This window comes from Terrapene carolina, unplaced genomic scaffold (genome assembly GCF_002925995.2).
Source record: "Terrapene carolina triunguis isolate 2854851 unplaced genomic scaffold, T_m_triunguis-2.0 Scaffold247, whole genome shotgun sequence".
In the NCBI taxonomy this organism is placed as follows: domain Eukaryota; kingdom Metazoa; phylum Chordata; order Testudines; family Emydidae; genus Terrapene; species Terrapene triunguis.
The window spans coordinates 3,170,163-3,194,813 of record NW_020664598.1 but is presented as its reverse complement, the minus strand read 5'-3'; the positions used below and the strand labels follow the sequence as shown (position 1 = coordinate 3,194,813).

The 24,651-nt window shown below is 45.7% G+C and overlaps 1 protein-coding gene across 4 annotated transcripts in view; it reads right to left on the bottom strand.

Annotated features, from left to right (window-relative positions):
• The window catches only part of DMC1 (DNA meiotic recombinase 1), a 39,910-nt gene extending 16,974 nt beyond the window's left edge, over nucleotides 1–22,936 (bottom strand). For 2 of the 4 annotated variants that reach the window (XM_026657496.1, XM_029912812.1), the window contains exons 1-11: nucleotides 22,877–22,909; nucleotides 20,476–20,516; nucleotides 20,142–20,219; nucleotides 19,862–19,952; nucleotides 15,172–15,216; nucleotides 13,706–13,852; nucleotides 13,322–13,404; nucleotides 11,439–11,491; nucleotides 8,156–8,197; nucleotides 6,347–6,419; nucleotides 4,732–4,823 (exon numbers count right to left, since the gene is read on the bottom strand). In XM_026657496.1, coding sequence (XP_026513281.1) covers nucleotides 4,732–4,823; nucleotides 6,347–6,419; nucleotides 8,156–8,197; nucleotides 11,439–11,491; nucleotides 13,322–13,404; nucleotides 13,706–13,852; nucleotides 15,172–15,216; nucleotides 19,862–19,918 — 592 coding nt within the window. In that variant the 5' untranslated portion in view covers nucleotides 19,919–19,952; nucleotides 20,142–20,219; nucleotides 20,476–20,516; nucleotides 22,877–22,909. Of the gene's footprint in view, nucleotides 1–4,731; nucleotides 4,824–6,346; nucleotides 6,420–8,155; nucleotides 8,198–11,438; nucleotides 11,492–13,321; nucleotides 13,405–13,705; nucleotides 13,853–15,171; nucleotides 15,217–19,861; nucleotides 19,953–20,141; nucleotides 20,220–20,475; nucleotides 20,517–22,876 lie in introns of all 4 variants that reach the window. The other 2 variants (XM_024200121.2, XM_029912813.1) reach the window with 2 other exon arrangements.
• Nucleotides 22,937–24,651: the final 1,715 nt, after the last annotated feature.

Genomic DNA, 24,651 nt, shown 5'->3' with positions numbered 1-24,651 from the left:
CCCATGTGCCTATTATTTGTGTATCCCCCCCACTCCAGGGCTCAGAATTTATAAATATAAAGAGATATTCCTTCATGGTGTTCCAAGGGCTGGTTGACCATGGAGGCAGGTTTACAAACATAAATGCAGTCTGGAAGGGTCCACAATGATAGGACCTTTTGGAATTCAGCTTTATTTACCTTCATGAATAAAGGACTGTTTGCCCCCAGGATCACTATGGACATGAACGGCGTGGAGGCTACTCCAATTATCCTGGGAGACCTGGTTTATCCTCTGGTACCCTGGTTAATGAAGCTATTCACAGGCCACTTGTACAGAAGGAGGAAACTGTTTATCACATAGAGTCATAGACACATCAGTACATAGGCTCCAATTCCATGTGTGCTCCGGGGCTGGAGCACCCACAGAAAAAAATAGTGGGTGCTCAGCACCACTGGCAGCACCGCCAATCAGCTGTTCCCCCTACCCCTCAGCGCCTCCCACCCACCGCGGATCAGCTGTTTAGCGGCGTGCAGGAGGAGCAAGAGTGCTCGGGGAGGGGGCGGGAAGAGGCGGGGTGTGGTGGGGGGAAGGGACAGAGTGGGGCCTGGGGCAGAGTTGGGGTCAAGCACCCCCTGGCCACTCATAAAGACAGTGCCTATGCCTCAGTAGTTGCAGAATGGCAGTGGAGTGTGCATTTGTCCATCTGAAAGGACAGTGGTATTGTTTGTGGAGTAGGTTGGAAGCTGCAGAAAGGTGATAGCTCCATGTTGTATTTGCACAATATCTGTGAGAGTAAGGGAGAAAGCCTTAATGATGGGTGGGAGGCTGAGGTGGAGAGACTTGCTCAGAAGTTTGAACAGCCAACAAGGAATCCAATAGAAAATGGAAACAGCCAGGGCAATACTGCCAGGGATGCCTACTGTTCTTACTTTGAGTCTGAGGCCTGAAAATTTACAGCTGTACATCCAGCTGTTAACCCGCGGACAGGGTTGGGTGGGATGAATTGTGGGCAATGCAGTCTTGTTTATGGGCAATGAAAGTGGACCACTGTGGCAATCCTTATTTTACCTTGTGTCTGTGACTCAATACTTTTGTAAAACCCTAGTATTTAAAATGTAGGGATTTTCTATTTAAAATGCATTGACAACTCTTTATGAATAGTTAACCATTTTTATTATTATACAATCTATTACATAGCAACCAGAAATAAACCTTTAATTAAAACAATAATTAAACCAAAATTCAAAATTACACAGTGCAGTGGAGGGCAAAACACAACACGGGCAGGGGGGATTCAAGTCACAGGTGAGTATATGCCTCAATTCTGCATTTTCTTGTTCTTGGGCCGTCTGGTGTTGAGAGGTTGGCAGGAGGAATCTGGGGGAGATTGGGATAGTAATCTTCTCTACATCCCCTTTAGGCTGTCCTGATTCTTTATGACTTGACACTGAGGTGGTGACTAAGAGGCAGAGAATGGCCTTATTCAGAAAGGAAAAGGACAGACCCACCAGGTACACTGTGAAGTTATTCACCAAGGGAGTCTGCCCCAGAAGTGTTGCAGGAGTGGAAGGGCATTGCAAGCTATACTGGGGGAAATGACTGTGTAGCTATCCTTCATGTCTGGACTAAAACTGAGACGCTTCTTAGTCTTAGATTCTGTTTTCTCTCTCCTGCAGACACGATGAAAGTGCAGAGAAAAACAGATAGAGTTCTGCAATGATTGTGTGAAGCATTAATTATTGCCAGTCTTTCTCTATGTAAGCCTGTGAAAAGCCACTAAGAACTTTGCTGTCCCTAAGGCAAAGCTCTTTTCCTATAAAAATGTGTGCTACAGGACATTTATAAGTGAGTGGGAGCTGTAGTCTTGCCATGCAATGTCCACATCTACCTCATGTAAAGTGAGAATACTAACCAAACTTCTTTTTCTGCAACCAGTCTCTCAATAAACTGTTGAATTTCACACAATTGAATGTTTTCATTATTTGCATCCGCTGCATTAGGCAGTTTGGGTACAGGCTGAGGTTGCACCATACTGCCAGCAGACATGTTGAGCTGGTGAATAGAACTGGGGGGGAAGGGGGGGAAGGGATTTCGCAAGGAAGGACAGATGCAGGGAAGTGAAAATAGGTTAATAGTCTTGTGTCCTCCATGGCGTGTGCTTCAAATTGGTTGATGGTTGGGATTTTATCATGAAACTGAGTCTGAATGTCCAGCTGGAGCAGCTGCCATTTTGAAGAAGTGTATGGGGGAGATCGGGGGGAACAGGCAGCTTCGGTTTAGGGAGCCAGGGGGCTGGATAAACATCTGTCAAAAATGACTGCGGCCATGGGGCACCTGGAACAGAAGCTAGCACAGCACTATAGCATAACAAAATAATAATAATAATAAATTTTAGATATGAATACTTACATGCTCATGTTCCCTTGATTGGATCTACCTCCTCAGTACCATTTTGTATTTCTGGCTGGAAATTGGGCTCATTCCTGCATGGCAGGAATCAGGCTTGCTTTCTACCCAGCCATCGTCAGGGTCTTGAATCCCGAAAAGATCCTGGCTTTCTTGGGACAGTTTTTTACTGACCTCCTCGTGTTCATCCTCCAATGACTCTTGGTTCTTGTTCTAGGGGGAGGTGGAGCAGCAAACTTCTTGGTTTGTGCAGTGGTGTAATTGATCAAAATCCTGTCCACCTCCTCATAAAAAGGACAGGAGACTTTTCCATTGCTGGACCTTTTCCTAGCATCCTTAGTTTTAATGTACATTCTCCTGAGTTGTTTGCTCTTTATCCTGCACTATTAGCTGTGGCCCCTCATGGACATCTATTTAGCCATGTCTACAGAAAGATTTTTATTCTGGAGACTAGCCACAAGAGCTTCCTGCATTGATATTTCTCCCCAGGGGGTGATGAGATAGGTCTCTGCATAGCTCCAAGAGACTCCTCAAGGCATACTATAAGGCTTCTGGAGAAATATCACAACATGGCTGATATACTCAAATCCAGGAGTAAATGGGCAAATTCTGGCCCCAAGCCAATTTTTATATGGGGATGTGGATGTCTGATCAACTCAACAACAGAACAGTGGAGGGCTCTGTGATACAGGAACCTCTTGGTGTCAACTGGCAGAGGGCACAGGGGGTGCATGGGGTTTTGCAGATCTCCCCGCTGTCAGATATATGCACAATACTACACCAAAGGGCAGCATGTGAAGTCGATACTAAGAGCCACCATAATCACTGGTCATCATCATTACAGCAAATTGTATGTATGGATAATATTTAAGAAATTATGTATCTATACTGAAAGTTACATTCTTAAGGTACTAGAGTTAAGGCCAGTCACCAAGATGTGACATGCTCAGATGTACTCCTTTGAGGCAAGAAGTAACAGTTGCTTATCTCGCGGTCTGGTCATATGTGTACTATGTATTGTCTGCATCACAATGGAGGTCTATTTGCATACTGAGCCAGGTGCCAATTGAAAGGGTGTGAAATCTACAAGAGACAAAATCTACAGGAAGAACCAAAACAGCAGGGAGTGTCCTGTACATGAATGAAGACAAAGGATGGAACTTGTATATCTTAGGAGGCAAAGGAACACAATGGGCCAACTAGGAGACAAGCATGTCTGTCTCATGAAAGGAAGCTCACAGCCAAGCCTGGCTGTAAAACGCTGCAAGGACTTTGGGTGAGCATTATGCTTAAGACATCAGAGTATCTAGTTAATTAAATCTAGGTTCTAGAATGCATATTAAGATTTAATTTTATATGTAACCATTTGCTTCCAGAACGTCTACATGCTATTACTTGAATCTCTATGCTTTGTTAAATAAATTTATACTTAAGAAAATAAGAACGGCCATACCGTTTTCACTATAAACATATCTTAGTGCTGTTTGTTAAGCAGAGAAATGATATGAGGTGGAATTGGTAAGCTGGGGTTTACTGATTTTTAGGAAGCAGGAGATCTGTGAATACTGCAAGTGTCCAGTGGACCAGGGACTGGACACTCCAGGGAGACACTCGGAAGAGTTGAGGGTTGGAGTTTGCCTATTGTTAACCAGTAGAGAGACAGCAGGGTCTACAAGGCCTAGAGGGAAGTGCTTGTGTTGCCCCTGGTTGGTGGAGTTGGGAAGCTGATTCCCTGCAGACACAGACAAGGTTTCCTATTGCTAAGGGCAGGTGGTAGTGAGATTCCTCACAACCCTGGGTATCCCCAGGAAGCATCACAGCCGCACAGGTAAACAGAAAGGTCAGTAACAGTCGCCCACAAAGCAGTGTGGGATAGTAGCTGGAGGACTGCCAAAGTAGTGTGCAGCAGCATTGCGTGCAGACGAACAATAGACTGAACTAACTCAACTGCATCAAACTTAGTTCACTTTGAAAGAGGACTCCAGAGTCTGAGATAAACGCAGAGTTAATGTGCTATAATGAATTGCACTGTGTGTATGCAAGCATTCTGAAACTGGATTAACTCGAATTAGTCTGGTTTAAACCCCTGTGTAGACAAGCCCTTAGTATTTCTGGAATTTGCTAAACAGTTTACAGAATGCAACTAAGTAGGACCACTTATCCTGAGCAAATCTATGGCAGCAGAGGACCATAACAGAAAACTGAAGCAGGCTTGTGACTCCCCATGCCCAGAAAAATGTTAGTAATCCCCAGGAGAAGGTCTTAGCCAATAACTTGAGAACTGCTGAAACAGTAGTGGGGGGGGGGGGAAGGGTGTTGTGCCCATTCCAATGATGATCTTACTGGTATATGCTCGTGCATACAGCACATTGTCAAGCACTGCATCATGGTCTACATTGAAGCGATCAGCGATGTCACGAAGACGATCTGGACGGCTGGAATGTGTAAGATTTAAGGATTCTCTTTATATACATCATGCAAATTATGAAAATCCATAAAACTCAAATCAAAATCCAGAGCTCCCAGACAAGGCCTTGGCCTTTCTGTCGATATTGCCAACAAGAGGAGCAATTAGTCCTTATGGTGATGTGTTTTGTTTTGTTTTGGTGATACAAACTAAGGGCATGGCTACACTTGCAGATGTACAGCGCCGGGAGTTAAACCAGCCCTCGGAGACTGCAGCAGGGAAAACGCTGCAGTGTGTTCACACTGTCAGCTGCAAGCGCAGTGGCGTGGCCACATTAGCAGCTCTTGCAACGCCACAGAGAGCAGTGCATTGTGGTACCTATCCCAGTGTGCAAGGGGCTGCCGCATGCTTTTCAAATCTGGTGGAAGGGAGGGTGGGGTTGGAGTGTGATAGGGAGTCTGTTGTGTGTATGTGGGGGGAGACACTGTGTTTTGGGGGGCAAAGTGTGTCAGCATGCTGTCTGGTAAGTTTAGACAGCGGCACAGGGAAGGGGGAAACCCCGACATCAGCCCTCACCCCCGCCTCTCTCTCTCTCTCACACACATGCACAAACACCTGCCTCTGCAGCAGGAGCATTCCACAGTAATGGTTTGCTTTGTCCCAGAGCAGATAAGCATGCCGGCTGTTAGAAACGGAGCTTTGAAAGGGGATATCCGCATGCCTGCAGCCGAGTTCAAAACAATGAGAAGAGTGGCCACTTGACTTCAAGGGATTATGGGACATTTCCGGAGGCCAATCACAGTGCAGTAATGCAACACGTCCTCCACACTAACATCCGGGTGTTTCAGCCGGGGCGCAGCAAGCTTTATGCTTCTTGTGGAGGTGGATTACCAGGAGCGCTCCAGCTGCAAAGTCCAGGCGCTCTACGTGCCTTGCCAGTGTGAACACCTCAGGAGTTAGGGCGTGCAGAGCTGATTTAATGCACTCTAACTTGCAAGTGTAGCCAAGGCCTAACTAGACAGAAAGCAATCTCATTTTACATAGTCCATCAAAAAGCTGTGAGATAGTAACAAACAGTGGAATCACTTTTGAAGCAGTAAACTGGATATGAAAAGCTTCTATCACCAAGATATTAAAAAGATGAGCACATTAGAACTACACAAATAGAAATATAAAACAAGATCTGTATCTTAACCCCCCCCCCCCATCCTCTATTTGGGTTGGATTATAACAAATGACCTAGAGATAAAAAGCACCATGTCCAAACTCCAATACCTAAATCATTTTGGCTTCTTGCTTTAGTAATTTATACTGTAATAAGAATAAATTGTTGTGGACAACACTGACTTTGTTTTTCTTCATGATGCCATGGGCCAGATTTGAGAGACAGCTCCTTACTTTTATCCATGAATGGAGCCATTTAGAGCAGCTAAGCTGCTTTCTGCAACAAAATGCACTCCATCAGAAGATTATGAGGATGCTGTACTCATTACAAGAGGCATCAACATCCCTTTCTATCATACCTGAAACTTGCTTAAGTAAAAAAGATACAAAGTGTTTTCAGTATCAATGAAGATAATTTTTCCTCCTGTGTAGCGATCTGCTCCTGGAAGCTGAGCTGTCACTAATGCATCATAAAGAGAGGATCAAAATGAGCAGAGGGGAAAAAGCCTCTTCCACCCCTCCAACTCTCTCTGCTACTACTTTTAACAAATGACAGATCCACCAGTTTGTACACAACACACAAATGATCCAGTACTAATAACCAGAGTTGCCTTTATAGCAAGGCTGACTTGCCTCCACAGCTAGCTTAAGAAGGAACCAGAGTAACTTTTCTCTGTGGGATGTCAGGTCAAACTTAATCAAACTTTATGTTACTGAGTACTAACACTTACTTTACATCTAAATTTGCATAATTTTTATTAAAAATAAATATTTAATTAAAACAACTAGTAATAATTAATGAAGAAAAACATCATTTTGGCCTTCTCGCTAAGATCAATGGTAATGATCTAATAGGGCCTTTCCATCTCTTCACTACTACACTTTTACCACACTGTATTTGGATATGTATCTTTCTTGGTAGATGAATAGATGCCGACTGTTTGAATTTATCAGCAATGAACAAATTTAGATGATCAGTTTTATCCTCATCCTATATGCAAAGAATTATTACTCTGCTGCCAAATGTGGCCCTCAGGCTGTAATTTGGACATCCTTGGACTACATGAAAACACCCCCATTTTTCAAGAAAGAGCCTCAGTATCTGTCATAAAGGGAGATCAGACCGAGAAATTGTTGGTTCTTCATAATTTTTAGAAACTAAATTCCAATATTATTAACAACTACATTATTTATTATTATGTATTTGTATTGTGGTAGCATCAAGAGACCTGTTATGTTTTGCACTGTGCAAACATATCACAAAGAGATGGTCCTTGACCAAGATTTTACAATGTAAATTTAAGATAGGAGACAATAGGTGGATATGAGAGACAGACTCGGGAGAGCACAAGTTAACAGCAAAACAGTTAAAACAATATAATAAGCAGCAGTCTCAGCGGTTGCAGCACATCAGCTGCCTAACCATTTTGTAGGCATCGTGGCAAAGGTGGGTTTTAAGGAGAGATTAAAAGGAAGATAATGTAGTGGTCTCACCAATTATTACTGAGAGCTCTTTCCAAGCATAAGGGCAGGCATGAGAGAATGCATTATGGTGCTTATCCAAAAGTTGGACAAATGGGCAATCGCGGGTGGCACTGTTGGCAGAGTGAAGGTGAGAGTCTACATTTCTACAGAGTATAAAGATGAGAGCTAGGGCAGGGATAAGCCATGAAGAGTCTTATGCTCTTGTTCTTGATGCAGTGGAAAAGGGGGATCCAGTGCAGGGATGCAAAGAGGAGGAAAACTGGTCAAAGCAACACACTGTGAAGAATATTTTTGCCACAGCATTTTGAATGGATTCAAAGAGGATGTAAACACTATCAATAATGTTCTGAAATATAGAATAATGGCAAAGGAACAGATGTAAACAAAGAAACTTACAATTCATATACATCTGAATTAACAGAAATAAGACTCACTGAAGGCTTTACTTCACAACATTTCTAGAGGTAACAGAATATGCCATATTTCCACTTCTCTAAGACAAGATATTTCCTTCTCATGTATCTAAGAAAGGAGCTCATCTTTAGGTATGTGTACCCAAGCTACATGCAGGCAGGTCTTAGCTCCTAAATGCTGTTTGCTAGGTTGGTAGAGTGTTTTTTTTAGAGATCAAAGACTGACATTGCGATAGAACTCCTTAATGAATGAGATTGCAGAGGGATATAACTGATAATATTAAGACAGTGTACCTACCACAAAGGGTGTGGGCAAGCTGGGTTTTGCCTGTTCGGAATTCTATTAAAGAGAAAAAACAAGGGGAAAAGTTTTTGCAGTTTGTCAAATACGTGAGTTGTTTCAATAAGAATACACTCTCATTTATAAAACCTCAATCACCTGTATTGCTTTCTGTCTTTCAGTGCCCACTCATAAATCGTATGAAGAACAGTGCAAATTGTACTTCTGAACAGCAGGGCTTAGAAGTGCTGCACTGTGAGAGGTATCATGCTTGACAATGTTAAACTGAGCTAACTTCCACTTGTCCCTGGTAACTGCATCCAGGTGGAAGTTAAATGTATTGTTACCATTTTTTGACCTGAGTAGGTAGCCAAAGTTCAGGACTGCGTGGGTTGTTTCCACTAGGAGGCAAAGCAGAGGCCAGGAGTCAGGTGTTTCTTTGATGAAATCCTGTGTATTTTCAAAGGTTGTACAAAGTCCTGTATCCTTGAACACAGTAGGAACCAAACAATAAGAGACAGTGTCTTCATTCACAGTTCCAAATCCCTTTTCCAGTTTTTTCTCAGGCCCATGTTCCCTGTACTTGTTCTGACTATGGGTATTTCTACATTGCAGTCAGAGGTATGAAGCTTCACAGGCTAGCCCCTGAAGTACATAGTCAAGGTCCCAGACCAGCTTGTACAGAATGTGCTGTTGACCTTCATTGTTATTTTTATTCAAGCTAGCTAGCTAGATCAAAGCTAGCTCATGTATGTCTACATTTGCTGTAGTCACACTTCTGATCGCAGGGCTGACATAACTTGTGTCATTGGCTTTTCTCTCCTGCTCTCCATCTGTTTCTGTGGATTCTCTCTCTCTGACACACACACACCTACTAAAACAAAGCCAGCAAAGCCCCTCCACCCACATAGGTCAAATTCCTGAGTGGCCTCACACATGCCTTTGTTTTTGGCAGATAAGTACCTGTATTTGATTAGAGGAGGCCCCTATTGTTTCAGCTACCTGCTTCCATAAAGGAGCTTAATGTCTTCTTACAACTGTCTTAAATGAGCAATGGTTATACCCAACCCATAGTAATATCAACTCCAAGACACTGTTGGAAAAATGTTAGGTGTTGCTGAGGGTATTGGGTTAACTCCACTGACCAGGCTTAACTTTATTTTCAGTCAAATGGGTTCCAATATCAGAAGCCATGTGAGCAATTCCAGAACCCATTATAGCCATTGCTTTGCTCTCCAAAGCTATTTGAGAATTGCACCATTGTAATTTACACCATATGATCACCATGGTGCAGTGTGTCTACACTAGGCATCTTGTTCTGGTTGTCCATGATATACATTGTCCACAAAGAACACTCACTGCAAGTATTGTGGGGCCTATGGATTGTTGCATCTATCCCACAGTCCCTGGCACAGCTCCCTGGAATAAGTGAATAATGTCCATAGAATTTTAAAAAAAAAGGAGAGAAAAACATGTTACATGTTTTATAAATTTGTATTTTATATTATCTTGTTGGTTGTTCACTGTTATTCTGAGGGCAGGGGTCTCAGGAAAGGTGCCTGGGATGAGCTGAAATCACCCAAATACTGCCTCATTTGCTTTTGACCAGTCCTGAAAGGAAGAGACGTGTGGGGGGCATTGTGGGTCCATGTAGAACCATAACTGCTGTTGTGCCATATGGAACCATCTTGACAGGTGCCAAAGGCACTGCCATGAGCTGTCAAAGATATTAGTAAAGGGTATACTGGAGCATTCTGTGACTGTACTGAGAGACTAATTGCATTGGTGCAATGGCTACACCACACCAGTGCTTGCTGTTCCACTGGCATTGCACCAGTGAAAACTGACAACGCGGATGATAAATGGCCTTGCTCAGAGTTAATACAATAATACTAATAATCCAAATGGTGGTGTGATTGCCATTCCCACTTGTGTGTAGGGTCCAGCAAACCTAGCACACATCAAGACATCTTACTGGCAACAAGAATGATGAATGTGAAACTGTTTCTCAAAAAAACACAGATAAACACTGCAATAATCATTACAATCAACCTACAAAGAATTCCATTTACTACAGAGGTGTGTTGCACTCAAATGAAAATATTAGCATCAGTTTTAAATGGATACAATCAATTAAAAAAACCAAACTTCTGTCAAAAATATTTTACTTACTATTTTTAACACGTAATATCTAAGTTTGCTATAGCTAAAAGATTTACAAAAATATTTTTTCAGTTTGCTTACTTTCTACATTTGACAGCATTTTGTCTATAGTTATTTTCCCTATTTCCCTTATACATTCAGATAGTTACTTTCCTCTATCAATTGTGTGGGTCTTCCACATAGCAGATGAGAACAGAAAATCAAATTTTAAAAATGTTATTTTAAATCCATAAAAATTGGTCAAGAGACTCAAGGGTGGGTGTAACACCTGAAACAAATTTTATCTCATTTTTAATCTAGATTTCAAGTTGGTGGTATTACTTTGAAGACCAGGAGATAATATTTTAAGACATGTCCAGAAAATCTGTCATCAAACTGTTCAAGCCTCAAGGACACTTTTTAAAAGGGGAAGTGTGCTGTATTTGATAAACTGTAGTTATTGCTGCTGAAGTCTTCTGATCTTGCTGATTGACTTTTGCTGTAATAATAGCTTACTATCTAAATCAGATATGAAGGGCATTGCATTATTTGCTTATATCTCGTTGTTTGAATTCTGTACGGTGCTGCCAAAATTACATATGTCACATCTGTGGATCTGCATACTTTATATTGCTTTACACTGTGACTTTTGCCTGTAGTAGAGCTAATGAATGATAGAAGCTGGGTGCAAATATTTACACATCTCTTGAATTACAATAGTCTATTGTGGGCTGAACTTTAAGTTTTGATTCTTCGTGGAGAAGAGTATGTATCAGCAGGAAATCTCACATCAAGGTTTCATTACTAGGAAGAAATGGAGAAGCAAAATGGGGAAATGTTTCCTGAGCAACACTGTTCATAATGGTATACGATACTGAACCAGCATGCCCCCAAATGTGAGTGTTACCCAGCTCAACCCGCATCTGCAACAACTGAAGAGGAACAATGGCAAAAAACTGACAAAGATGGGATTATTTCTGCTTTCATCAACCCTGGAAAGGGACCATCCATTATAGCTGAGCCTGAACCTCCATCTTTTCAGATCCAGTGTGATGAGAATTTGATAGAAATAATGTAGTTTGCTTTAAAACCTAAACATCTGCTGCAGCTCTCTACTGATAATCCACTCAATAAAATCCATTTAATATGGTTCACTCACCTCCAAAGGCCTCTGTGATTGCCATGCTTTCAATCCCACCACCCAATAGTTTACTGGAGGGAGAGAAAGAGTTAAGCATATTGAAATGCCCACAGTCACAAGAGTAATGTCAAAAGGGGAATCTTTGCCACTGTAAGAAAATCTCTTCTCATCCAAAAGGCCCTGCACTTAACTCATGATGTGATAGGTGCAGGGGCACCAAATGATCCCTGGTATACAGGGTGCTAATTCTGTCTCAGCTTCCCCTTCCCCTTCTACAGGTGCTTAGGAGAAAATGTACAAGAGTGGCCACTTGGGAGACAGAAGAGAGAAAATATTTTTGAGAAGATAAGGCTCCACCAACAAGTGGTCATGGGATTGATATAAACCCTAATCTATTAATTTACCACATTTTCTATTTATTTCCTGCTTATGGTTAGCCATTTTTACTTGCTTTTGCATGCACTACCCATCAAGAAAAAGTTCCAGAATGTACCTTTAAGGCACAAGTCACTGTTAAGAACAGTGCATCAGCCCAGAAAGAACTCCTTTAGACCAGGGGTTCTCACAACGAATTTTTTTGGTGGCCTCAGTGTGCATTCACCAACTCTTGCTGATGGCCACTCTGACAAACCTGTCTCTCTGTCCCTGCCTCCTGAGGCCCTGCAGCAAGAACCCGCCCCAGGAAAGGTGGGTCAGGAACTCACTAGTCACTTGCGGAGTCCCAGGCTCCCCGTGCCGTGTCCAGATGGGAGTGGGGGAGCTGCTCAGGGGAGCATCCCGGTGACCGAATGCCACAGCCACCTCCACGGACAAGAGCTGCCACTGCCTGGAACCCCCAAGAAGGCTCTGCAGTACAGGGCGCCGATCTCTGCTGGTGGCACCAACGCAAACACTAAGGCAGTGCATCTCGCTGCCCTTGGTAACAGCTATTCAGGAGCAACAGCTAGGCACTGCAGGAGGGGCCGCTTCTTTTCCCTCCGTCCCAATCTCTGCCCATCCTTTGGAGGTTGTCATGGCTGCAACAAAAATCGCTGGTGGCCACATTTGAGAAATGCTGTTTTAGACACAATGCTTCTTAAATCTCCCAGGCAGCCTGGGGAATGCACTTGTTACACTACCCCTTAGAAGAGTGTAAGGAGTGCTGCCTTGCACAGTCAGCTATTCTACTGTCTGGTATGAGACAGTGTGTAAAGACACCCACCTCCTCTTTGTCCCCTGTAGGATGGTTAACAAACTGGGGGTGCTTGAAGAAGCAGTCACGGCAGTTAAGACAGTATCCGGATTGTAATTGTGCCTGGCACCTCTGCAGAACACACAAAGGAGGGAAGCCTCCTTGTGCGTGTGCATGCAAGAACCAAACAGTCTGCTCCTACATTTTGAGGAAGAGTCCTTTCTTATTCAGATGGGGGTTTTGCTGCTGAACCATTCCACCATATTGCACATATATTGTGTCACTTCTGGGAAAGCTGATGAACTTGGAGAATTTTGCATAAACCTCAAGCAAAATAAACAGGGTCAGCTAGTACGTTTATTATTTAAAATTAGATTTGAGGTGCATGTTATTGACATGAAACTATCGTGTGTGAGCTTGATTAGCATACAAAAAGGTTGAGTCTACTCAGGCAAATTTAGGTCCTACAATTCACTATCATTACAGTTCCACATGTGGTAGCAACAGTGGAGACTGCAGCGTAAGCAGGAATCAGGCTTTTTACCAGTGTCACCCAACCCTACTCTGAGCAGGGTTAAATGACTCACTTCCACTTGCTTTTTTGCAAGTGCACCCACTGTGCCCTAATTGAACATTTGTCTCTAATAGTTGTTTTGTGGCCAGTTGGAGAAAAATAATATGATTACCTTTTGGGCAAGGCTCAGGCGGGGTTAAGTAGAGATAAACTTACTCAAATTCCTGGCTCCCAGTGGTGATATGGAACACCATCTTCCTTTTCTCGCTGTACTCAAAGGCAGTCAAGAATCCTGGTTCCTAGGGGAACACCAAAGGAAATTATTCAGTTTGGCCTGATACTTAGGAAGAACTCCTCAGCCAAGATCCATTTCTCCTCATTGACCTCTCATCCAGCTGAACCTGTCAAGGGCCATCATACTTGTCAGTCTGGCTGCTATTGACTATAAAGTAGTATCTCTGACTTCAGACTAATAAGCACAATCACTTGTAAGCATGATTGTTCTAATGCTTGCAGTGGGAAATGCTGCAAAGTATCTTACCGGGTGTGGGGGTGGGAGGGTGTTCTAAGTTGAAAATGCTAGGTATGTGATTTGCTTACAATTAGCTTGTTGGCTGCTTCTTTGATCTTGTCCACTTTAGCCTCTGAAAGCCCTTTCACATTGCACAATGCCCGCCTTGTTGTCATCTGGATCCCTTTGACGGTACAGATTCCCACGGACTTCAGCTTTTTAATATCAGCCACATTCTGTGAAGAAAGTTCACATTCTGTGATCACTAGCTCATGAAATGCTACAACTGGAAGGTAAAGAAAGTTTTTGTAGCCCATTATATTGTACGTTCACATGTATGTTTATTTTCACTATGAAAGAAATAGATTTAACTGCTTTGTTGTTTCTGAATGTTCTAAGTATGTCCAGGGAAGAATACACTTGCTTGTTGTCAAATGTTACAGATACTCCTGGGTGGGTGGAAATGTAATGGAACAGAGGCAATGCAGCAGGTTACTTAGACAAAATAGTAGCAGAAGGTTTAATGAACACTGCTTCAAACTGTCACCTCCAGACAAGTCCCTTCTTTGGGTAAAAACTATGAACTTGGATGTGTCCCCCATTTATGCACAGGAGCTGTGTGCAAATGACACTAGGGAGAATAAGGGATAACTTAATTGCTTCCACTGAGAAGCTTCTGTCTTCTCCTTGGGTTTATCTTGTGCATATTATGATGACAAGGATGGGTGAAGAAAAGCCAGTCATGAAGAACAAAAGTCTTATACATAAAGGGGTATAATAAGTACTCACTTAATATAAATCATTGAGTTATTTTTCCCAGTTTGAGAGAAGTCTACTGGTGGAGTTTACTGAAGAATTTTTAACTAGTAAGAAAACTGCTCCCCAGCATTCTGAGAACAGCATAACAAAGCCACTCACAATATAATGTAGGGGCTAGAGAAGACATTGGAGTCATTATAGATAGTTATTGGCTGGTGCAGAAACTAATCTATGGCTAGATTGTCAAAAAATGCTCACCATCCAACTGCTCTCACGTAGGTACTAAAATAAGTGGCCATATTTTCAAGAGCTGCTGGGTGGTAAACACTTTTCAAAATCTGGCCCTTAATATGTAAACTATGAAAGAAAAAACTTGTCCAGCCCTCCCTGTATCTCTTAGGCCTGGTCTATACTCAAAAGTTAGGTTGACATAGCAAAATTCACACACCTGAGCATCATAGTTAAGCCGACTTAACTATGTAGATGCAGCTAGGTTGACAGAAGAATTCTTCCATTGACGTAGCTACCACCACTCATGGAGATGGAATGGCTACATCAATGGAATAACCCCATCTGTCACTGTAGGAAGCATCTACACGACAGGGGTACAGCAGCATAGCTGCAGCGTTGTAGCTGTGCTGCCATAGCGCCCATAGCGTAGACATGGCCTTACTTAGACGTTGTTATGGGGAGAAAGTTTGTTAAGCACATCACTATGGAGAAGTGTTTTTTGGTAACATTCCTAAATAACATCCCATGCAAAACTGTCTAGATAATATCTATTACTTATACTTACAATTCCATGTTTCTGTAACAGGTCAATATCCTGAAACAAGGATTCCTAAAGGAGGCAGGGGGAAAGACAGAATCTTGGTCATTTTTTCCCACCACCTGTATCTCCCTGTTACCTGTCTAATTTAACATGTGTCCATTTTAAATCCTGAGACCTGGATTGCTTTTCATAATAGTACATATCCTACTACCTACCAATATAGGCACAACAAAGAAAGAACCAAAAGGATTTCAGCATTTCCTGTTGTCCTCATACTGTGTAACCATCTGGAGAAACACAGCCACCAATCATGCTGCGAAACTCTACTAATGAAGTAATATTGTGAAACTCTTCCTTCTAACCCTCTACTATAGTGTTTCTCAACCTTTTCAGATTGAAGACCCCTTATTCAAAGTCAATTTTTTGTGATCTCCTTACATTTACTCTAAGGCCTTGGCTACACTTGCAGATGTACAGCGCTGTGAGTTAAACCTGACTTCGTGCAGCTGAGTAGGGAAAGCGCTGCAGTCTGTCCACACTGACAGCTGCCCAGCGCACTGTCGTGGCCACAATTGCAGCGCTATTGGGAGTGGCACATTATGGGCAGCTATCCCACAGAGCACCTCTTCCCATTCTGGCGCCGTGGGTTGTGGGAAGGGGGCATGGGTGCTGGGCATTCTGGGTCCTGTCCCAAAGCCCCGTGATGCATCGCTTCACATCCCAGAAATCCCTTTGTTTCCGTCCACCTTTGGCGCCATCTTTCAACGGTTTCTGTGCAGCGTGATCTGTCTGCGGGAAATGGAGCCCGAACTGCTGAGGCTTATGCTGACGTATCTCACCAGCACGTCATGTTTGGCTGTCCAACTATTCCTTAAGATCCAAAGTGACAGTGAGAGTGAGGGTGAGGAGTCCGACGATGCTATCGAGCCGCGTAACGCGTACGACACGAAATTGCTTGTGGCATTCATGGACATGCTCAGCACCGTGGAACGCCGCTTTTGGGATTGGGAAACCAGCACCGAGTGGTGGGATCACATCGTCATGGAAGTCTGGGATGACGAGCAGTGGCTGCAGAACTTTCGGAAGAGAAAAGCCACTTTCATGGGACTGTGTGAGGAGCTTGCCCCCACCCTGCGGCGCAAGGACACGAGATTGAGAGCTGCCCTGCCAGTGGAGAAGCGGGTGGCTATTGCAATCTGGAAGCTGGCAACTCCAGACAGCTACCGGTCGGTCGCAAACCAGTTTGGAGTGGGAAAGTCGACCATTGGAACCGTGTTGATGCAAGTTTGCAGGGCCATTAATCGCATCCTGCTCAGAAGAACCGTGACTCTGGGTAACGTGCAGGACATAGTGGATGGCTTTGCACAAATGGGGTTCCCTAACTGTGGAGGGGCGATAGATGGGACGCACATTCCTATTCTGGCACCACCCCACCTAGGATCCAAGTATGTTAATCGGAAGGGGTATTTCTCTATGGTTCTCCAGGCGCTTGTGGATCACCGTGGGCGTTTCATTGACATTAACACAGGCTAGCCCGGAAAGGTGCATGACGCACGCATCTTTCGGAACACTTGGCTGTTCAGGAAGATGCAGGCCGGGACTTTTTTCCCCAGAGCGGAAGATCATGGTAGGGGAAATTGAAATGCCCATTGTGACCCTTGGAGATCCCGCTTACCCGTTAATGCCGTGGCTCATGAAATTCTACACAGGGAGCCTTGACAGCAGCAAGGAACGGTTCAACTACAGGCTGAGCCAGTGCCGAATGACTGTGGAGTGTGCCTTTGGCCATTTAAAGGGCCGCTGGCGATCTCTGTATGGGAAGCTGGACTTGGCCGAAAACAGCATCCCCGCAGTTATATCCGCGTGCTGTGCCCTCCATAATATTTGTGAAGGGAAGGGTGAAAGCGTCACTCAGGCATGGACCTCCGAGGTTCAACACCTGGAGGCTGAATTTGCACAGCCAGAGAGCAGGGCTATTACAGGGGCCCAGCGCGGGGCTGCAAGGATTAGGGATTCCTTGAGGGAGCAATTTGAGGCTGAAAACCAGCAGTGATATCTGGTGCCCTGCACGGGAGTGAAGTGCAGTAGTTCAAATCTTTAGGAATCAGTGTTTGTTAAGCAGACAAGCAGACTTGCAGTGCCTGTTTATTTCCTGGGCTAAGGAGTCTTTTACTTTATGCAATAATAAAGAATGTTTTCAAAGCCAAAAAATCAATTTATTGAAAAGAAAAAAAAAATATTTATTGAAAAGAAACAAGGGGGTGGAGTGGGGAACAGTACAATCACAGATTCGTGTATGTCCTGTATGGTGTGCTGTGCAGTGAGTGCTGCACTTCAGGATAGCTATACTGCATGGTGATGGGGACTGAGTGCAGAGGGTAAGGGTCGTGGTTTTCAGGGCTGGGTGGTGAAGATACTGGTGTTGGAGGCAGCGGGTGGCGTGAAGAACACGGAAGTTGGGGAAAGTGGGTTGGAGGTGACAGTGGGGCACAACGGAAAGAGTTTTGGGACAAGGGCTGTGGGGGGGGGGGGTGGCATTTGCATTTGCGGTACTGCTCCTCTTTCTGCATGGCTATGAGCTCCTGGATAGTCTGCTTGGCGCTCCAGGATGCTTATGAGCCGATCCGTGTTTTGCTGACGGTGCTCCGTGCTTTGCCGCCGGTGCGCTGCATTTTCCTGGCGGATCCTGCTTTCTCTCTCCCTCCAGTTCTGTGCTTTCTCATTCTCTTTAATGGATTGCCTTATCACTTCTTGTAGCATGTCTTCTTTGCTTTTTCGCGGTCTCTTCCTGAGTCTTTGCAGTCTCTGAGCAGACGATAAGAGGGACGGCTGAGGTCTCAAGATTGATGCTGCTGTATGGGCAAAATGCAACATTTAACAGAGGCAGCATTGTTTATACCAGACAAAGTAATGATTCCCCCCGCACTTAAGGAGTAGAAAACACACAGGATCTACACAATAGCATAATTTTCCTGTCCGAAACAGAGCACACATATCCCACGGGAGCCTCAAAATGGTGAGTAAGGGGGACTGATTGTTTCAGGGCTGCACTGTCCTCTGGGTTTCTGTGCCTTGGGGAGAGCCAACAGCTTCAGGGGGCACCTACACTGAACACTGTCCCAACATTTTCCACAGGAGTTCGTCCAGGACAATATCTTGCTGCTGAGGGTGACCTGGGAAGCAAGGGAGGGTCTTCTACTGCAATGCGGCTTCCGCCCTGGCCCATATGCAGCTTGCCTGTGTGCAGCAATGGTCCCCCCCGCCCCTCGCGGCACAGTGGTGCGGACACGTTAGCTGGCTGGGACAAGGACCACGGTGGCTCTCCCGATAAACCTGCGCAAGCGCATTGCACACGTTCTGGATGAGACATTCGAGGAGATTACCGAGGCCGATTACCGCAATGTGATAAACCACATCAATACACTATTCCGCATCTAGGCATGCATGCCTAACCCTCCTCTCCCAAAGAGCCCGCACCGGAAAAATTCCTTCTCCACCAATAAAATCGCTTACCGGGAACCTGCTCTTCTGTTTGTCCTCCACCAAGTACCGGCTGCTGCGACTGGCTACCTTCCTCCTGGCTCGAGAAGTGCTCCTGGCTGCATGGCTCCAGGGATTCCGGGGTGTCTCCATCCGGCCCACCACCATCACTCCCGTTTTCCTCCTCCTCCTCCCCCCCCCCCACCGGCTCTGAAGTGTCCATGGTGGTGCTCGGAGTGGAGGTGGGGTTAACCCCAAGTATCGCATCCAGCTCTTTGGAGAATCGGCAGGTTGCAAGGGGAGCACCCGAGTGGCCGTTTGCGTCGCGGGCTTTGCGGTAGGCACGCCGCAGCTCCTTGACTTTAATCCTGCACTGCAGGGCGTCCCGGTCATAGCCCCTTTCCATCATGTCCTTTGATACCTTCCCAAAGGTATCGTAATTCCTACGGCTGGAGCGCAGCTGGGACTGTACAGCTTCCTCCCCCCAAACACTGATGAGGTCCAGCAACTCGCCATTGCTCCATGCTGGGGCTCGCTTGGCGCGTGGAGGCATGGTCACCTGGAAAGATTCGCTGATAGCACTCCACGCCACGCCGGGCTGAGCAAACAGGAAGGGGATTTTTAAAATTCCCGGGGAATGTAAAGGGTGGGTCACATGGTTGGTTACCTGAGGCCAGGGCAGTAGAGTTTGAACTGATGACCAGAGTGGCTAGAACAGGCATTGTGGGATACTGCCGAATACTTCTGGAGGCCAGTCACAGCGCATTGGGCGGCCACACTGGCGCCGCAGCAGCAGCGCATACACGCTATTCCTCTCGGGGACGTGGAGTACATGCAGCGCTGCAACCACGGAGATACAGTGCTGCAAATGCCTTGCCAGTGTGGATGGGGAGTGAGTTACAGCGCTGGGGGCGGCTTTACAGCGCTGCAACTCGCAAGTGTAGCCAAGGCCTAAGAGTAAAACATGTACTGATAACAGTAAGCCTACACAATTTATTTGTGTGTGTGTGTTTCAAGAGGTTGACAAAGAACACTTGATCTTGAAGGATAAGAGTGTGCAGGGAGCAGGGGAGCAAGATTTTCTTTGCTTTAGATTGTAATCAAATTTACCACCCTGCAACCCTCTAATTTTCTTTCATGATCCTGCACCGAAGAAACACTGCTCTTCTACAAAAAATTCTGCGCGACGCCCTCAGACAGAACGTAGACATATTTTTTCACAATCCATAAATACCTCATCATCCTGGTACCCTAGTTCTTCTTGCACCACTTGATCCTCCATGGCTTTCATTGTGAAAGAGCAGGCAATAAGGCATCAGTCAGTACTAAAAAAGGCAAACACACACACCATCAGGGTGGAAATACATAAAGTAATTATAAAATACTCTTAATAGGAGTTCAATGGCGTAGTGGCATCTCGATGCGCTATCACATAAGAATCCAAATTCAGATTCTAAGCTTGGTCCTTCACTGCATGTACTAGCAGGGGCTGGATGTGTTGCAGAGGTGCTTACCTCCCCAATAATGGAGAGAGAATCTTGTTTTTCTCTCAGAAGACCCACTCTGCCCAAATTGGCTTAGGCAAAGTTTCCCTTTCTGGAGGAAGCTTTCTGGTTTAAGCTCTTACTTAATTGGCCTCTCAGAGTTGGTAAGACAACTCCCACCTGTTCATGCTCTCTGTATGTGTGTATATATATCTCCTCGATATGTTTCACTCAATATGCATCCGAAGAAGTGGGTTGTAGCCCACGAAAGCTTATGCTCTAATAAATTTGTTAGTCTCTAAGGTGCCACAAGTACTCCTGTTCTTTTTGCGGATACAGACTAACACGGCTGCTACTCTGAAACCTTTCTGGAGGGAGGACTGATGTGACAAAGAGCCTTCCTGGCTAGAGGAAATGGAAATAAAGGAAGAAAAAATTGGAGTAATTTCAGAGGAGTTGTTTGGAAGTAAAAATAAAATGGAATGACTTATCTTACTTTCTAATGAAAAATATTCAAATAAGTTGTTTCTGAAACATCTCCATATGGCACCACAATGTATTTCTTTCCTCTAGACAAATGGATGGAATCCCTGCCAGTTATGAAAATTTAGTCATCTGTATCCATTTTTCTTTAATATATTAATAACAAAAGGTGAAATATTTCCTGAAGTAACATTAACAAGCCCCCTGTCCCCAGAACAATTACTATAAAAGGTAAAGGGAATGTTACAATCCTCTCTTTACACTTTTTAAAAATAAATAAATAAAAATAAATCCTCCCTCCCTGTCCTGAAATGCATATAATCATGCATTCCTTGCATTCAAAAGGGCAAGGGGACTACTCCTCTTTGGGGAAATGGCAACTCAAAATTAGCAGCGTAGGCAAAGCCGCGGCTGTACCTTCCTATTGGTCAGCAAGGGATGTAGGGGGAACTTTAGGGTATGTCTTCACTACCTGCCCGATCGGCGGGTAGCGATCGATTTATCGCGTCTCATCTAGACGCGATAAATCAATCCCCGAACGCGCTCCCCGTCGACTTCAGAACTCCACCCAAGCGAGAGGCGGTAGCGGAGTCGACAGGGGAGCTGCGGCCGTGGATCCCGCGCCGTGAGGACCCGAGGTAAATTTATCTAAGATACATCGACTTCAGCTACGCTATTCAGGTAGCTGAAGTTGCGTATATTAGATCAACACCCCTCCCCCCCCAGTGTAGACCAGCCCTTACTGTACCCTATTAAGAAGTGTAGCAGTGTAGACACGCCCCTGTTCTCTGGGGAGCCTTCCAGTGCTCCTGCTGTGGTAATGTGGCTCTGCCCCACAGCCAACTTGGAGTTATACCTAAAATCTTATCCAGACCAACTAAAAAAAATCAGGCACAAATGCACCCAGAGGATGAATTTATCTTGAAGTATGTTTTGTCTTCACCTGTGTGTGACATGCATTATTGTTTGTCTTGCGCAACGAGATAAGGAGGGTTCCAAGCACAGGGGACATGGAACAGGGCGTGGAGACGGGAGATAAAGGGTTGAGACAGAACGTGGGGCTGCGCATGGGGTTGGGGGAGCCTTGAGAAGGAAAAAGTATGAATCCTTCCATATTACTCCAACCCTAACCAGAGTTACTGCCCTGCTCTATTTAGTTCTACACCTCCCAAGATATGTGTTAAAGAAATAAAGGAGCAAATCATACTTGTCTTCTCACGGTACGTTTACACATTACAGCAGCTGTGCCACTACAGTACTGAATACTCAGCTGGAGTATTGTGTCCAGTTCTGGGCACCGCATTTCAAGAAAGATGTGGAGAAATTGGAAAGGGTCCAGAGAAGAGCAACAAGAATGATTAAAGGTCTTGAGAACATGACCTATGAAGGAAGGCTGAAAGAATTGGGTTTGTTTAGTTTGGAAAAGAGAAGACTGAGAGGGGACATGATAGCAGTTTTCAGGTATCTAAAAGGGTGTCATAAGGAGGAGGGAGAAAACTTGTTCACCTTAGCCTCTGAGGATAGAACAAGAAGCAATGGGCTTAAACTGCAGCAAGGGAGGTCTAGGTTGGACATTAGGAAAAAGTTCCTAACTGTCAGGGTGGTTAAACACTGGAATAAATTGCCTAGGGAGGTTGTGGAATCTCCATCTCTGGAGATATTTAAGAGTAGGTTAGATAAATGTCTATCAGGGATGGTCTAGACAGTATTTGGTCCTGCCATGCGGGCAGGGGACTGGACTCGATGACCTCTCGAGGTCCCTTCCAGTCCTAGAATCTATGAATCTATGAAATGTAGCTGCTTCCTGCGCCAATGGATGGGGTTTCTCCATTGCTGTACTTAATCCACCTCTGCCAGAGGCCATAGCGGGGTCGATGGAAGAACAGCGGGGGTTAGGTCGACCTAACCACATCATGACTCTGGCTACACAGCGCCGAGCGCCCTCGCCAGGCCGAGTTCAGTGAGCCCGGGACTCAGCCGAGCAGACGCCACAGCAGCGCTACTTGTCTGCGCGGGGCAAACAGGCGCTGGCCAGGCGCAGCGAGATAGGGCCAGAAGCGACGCCCACTGAACTGGCCACTCTCAGCCCCGCAGCAGCAGGCGGGACTCATCCCCCGCTCACCCCAAGCGCAGCCCCCGCCGCCTCAGAGATCCCGCGCCCCGCCCCGGCCGTTACTCGCTGTTCGTTGCAGGGACGAGCTCGAGTCACCTCCCCTTTCCCGCCTCAAAACTCCCGCTAAAAGGGGCTGACACAGAACTGAGGCGGCGGCGGCGGCAGTTACCCGAACGCGCGCGTAGCCAGACTCGGAGCCGCCGTGCACAGGCGCACTGGTAGTTTTCCGATGCCCTCTATAGAAGAGGTTAGGACTCTACCACTGGGGAGAGGGGAAGGCCGGGAACCGGTAGAACATTATTCTGTATAAGGGCATACGTTAAAGTACATCCTTTCCCCAGGGCTCTACTCATTAATGGAACGATCCATATTCAGTGCCCCTGTGAGAGTTTCGAGATATGAACCCAGATGTCGGACCCCCCTTCCCCAGCCCGGAATGGTAGTGTCGGACTCGCGAACTGTCACGCGGGGGGGGGGAGGGGGAAGAGAGACTCTGAAGCTAGACTGTACCATGGAAAGGGAGAGGGGTGAGCGCGAGCAATGACATTCATTCTCTGCCTCACCGAGGCCCCGCCCGTGCGAAGCCGGGGGTGACGCTGAGCCCCCGAGCCGCCTCAGGAGGCGCTGGGAGCGCGGGCGGGGCTGGCGGCGGGGTTACAAATCCCCCCTGGGCTGAGGCTCTGCGCTGCAGCCGCTGGCAGCCCGGGGCGGGGGGGGCTTTAGGGGCCTTTGTAGCCTCCCAGCTCCGAGCTGCTCCAGTGGCTGAACTGTCCACGTGGGCAGCCCGAGGGCTCCGTTCAGTTCCGGCCGCCTGTCCGGGGCTGCCGATGGGCAGGGGAGGAGGCGCTACCCCAGAGCCCCCTGCCCCGTGGGGCCTGCGTGTACTGCTGCTGCTGCCCGGTGCGGTGCCTGGGCCGGGTCACGTCTCCCCTGCAGGGGCACCCGCGTGTCACAGCCCCAGTCTGCCAAACAGCGGCGGGGGTGACACTTGTGACACAACCAACCCTGCCATGTCCTAGTCACTTCCCAAGAAGATGTGCTTTTGAGGAGCTGTGGTGGTGTAGCCCTGTTGGTCCCAGGGTGTGTGAGAGCCAAGGTGGGTGAGGTAATAGCTTGTATTGGATCATCTTCTGAGGGTAAAAGAGGAAACAAGCTTTCCAGGTCGCTCCTCTTGGGACCTTCAGCTCTGGTGGAGAGTGAAAGCCCTTCTTCTCTTTCACCAACAGAAGTTGGTCCAGTAAAAGATATTATCTCACTCACCTTGTCCCTCTTTTAAGGAAACTCATTTCATCAGGACAGAGGGCCATTTCTCCACCCTTTCCTCCTAACCAGCTGTTTTCCCAGATTCTCAAATGGGAATTATCTTGGTTGATATTGTCATACAGGAACTTTTGACAGGCCTCCTTGCTGCACATTTGCTGGCAGAAGGCCCAGACATCTTGCATTGGCACATACATTTATATTTAAAATTGCATAAAGCCCTAATATTTATATGTAACATGCATAGTACATTTAAATTGCTTTTTATCTTCAAAGCATTTTAATAAACATTAATTAATCTTCAGTACCCTTGTGAAACAGGTAGGTATTATCTTCATTTTACAGATCAGCAAATAGAAGAAGAAGAAGAAAAGATAAAGCCAGCTTCTGGGTGCTTCAGTTTTTGGCTCCCAACTTGAGAAATCTTAGACCCATAGGCATAGTTTGACTTCTATATTTGGGGGGGGCAACTCCAGTCAGGCCAATCAGGGAGCAAATTCCACAGTTGCCTGAGGCTTGCAGTTTGGGGGACAACACCCCTACCCCTGAAACCACACCCATGCTTAGACCTGGTTTTCAAAGGTGCTTTGCACATGCAGCGCCAAATAAGTGTCATAGTAGTTCCAAATTAGGCAGCCAAAAATTGACATGCAAAATTATAGACCACTTCTGACCACGCTGATG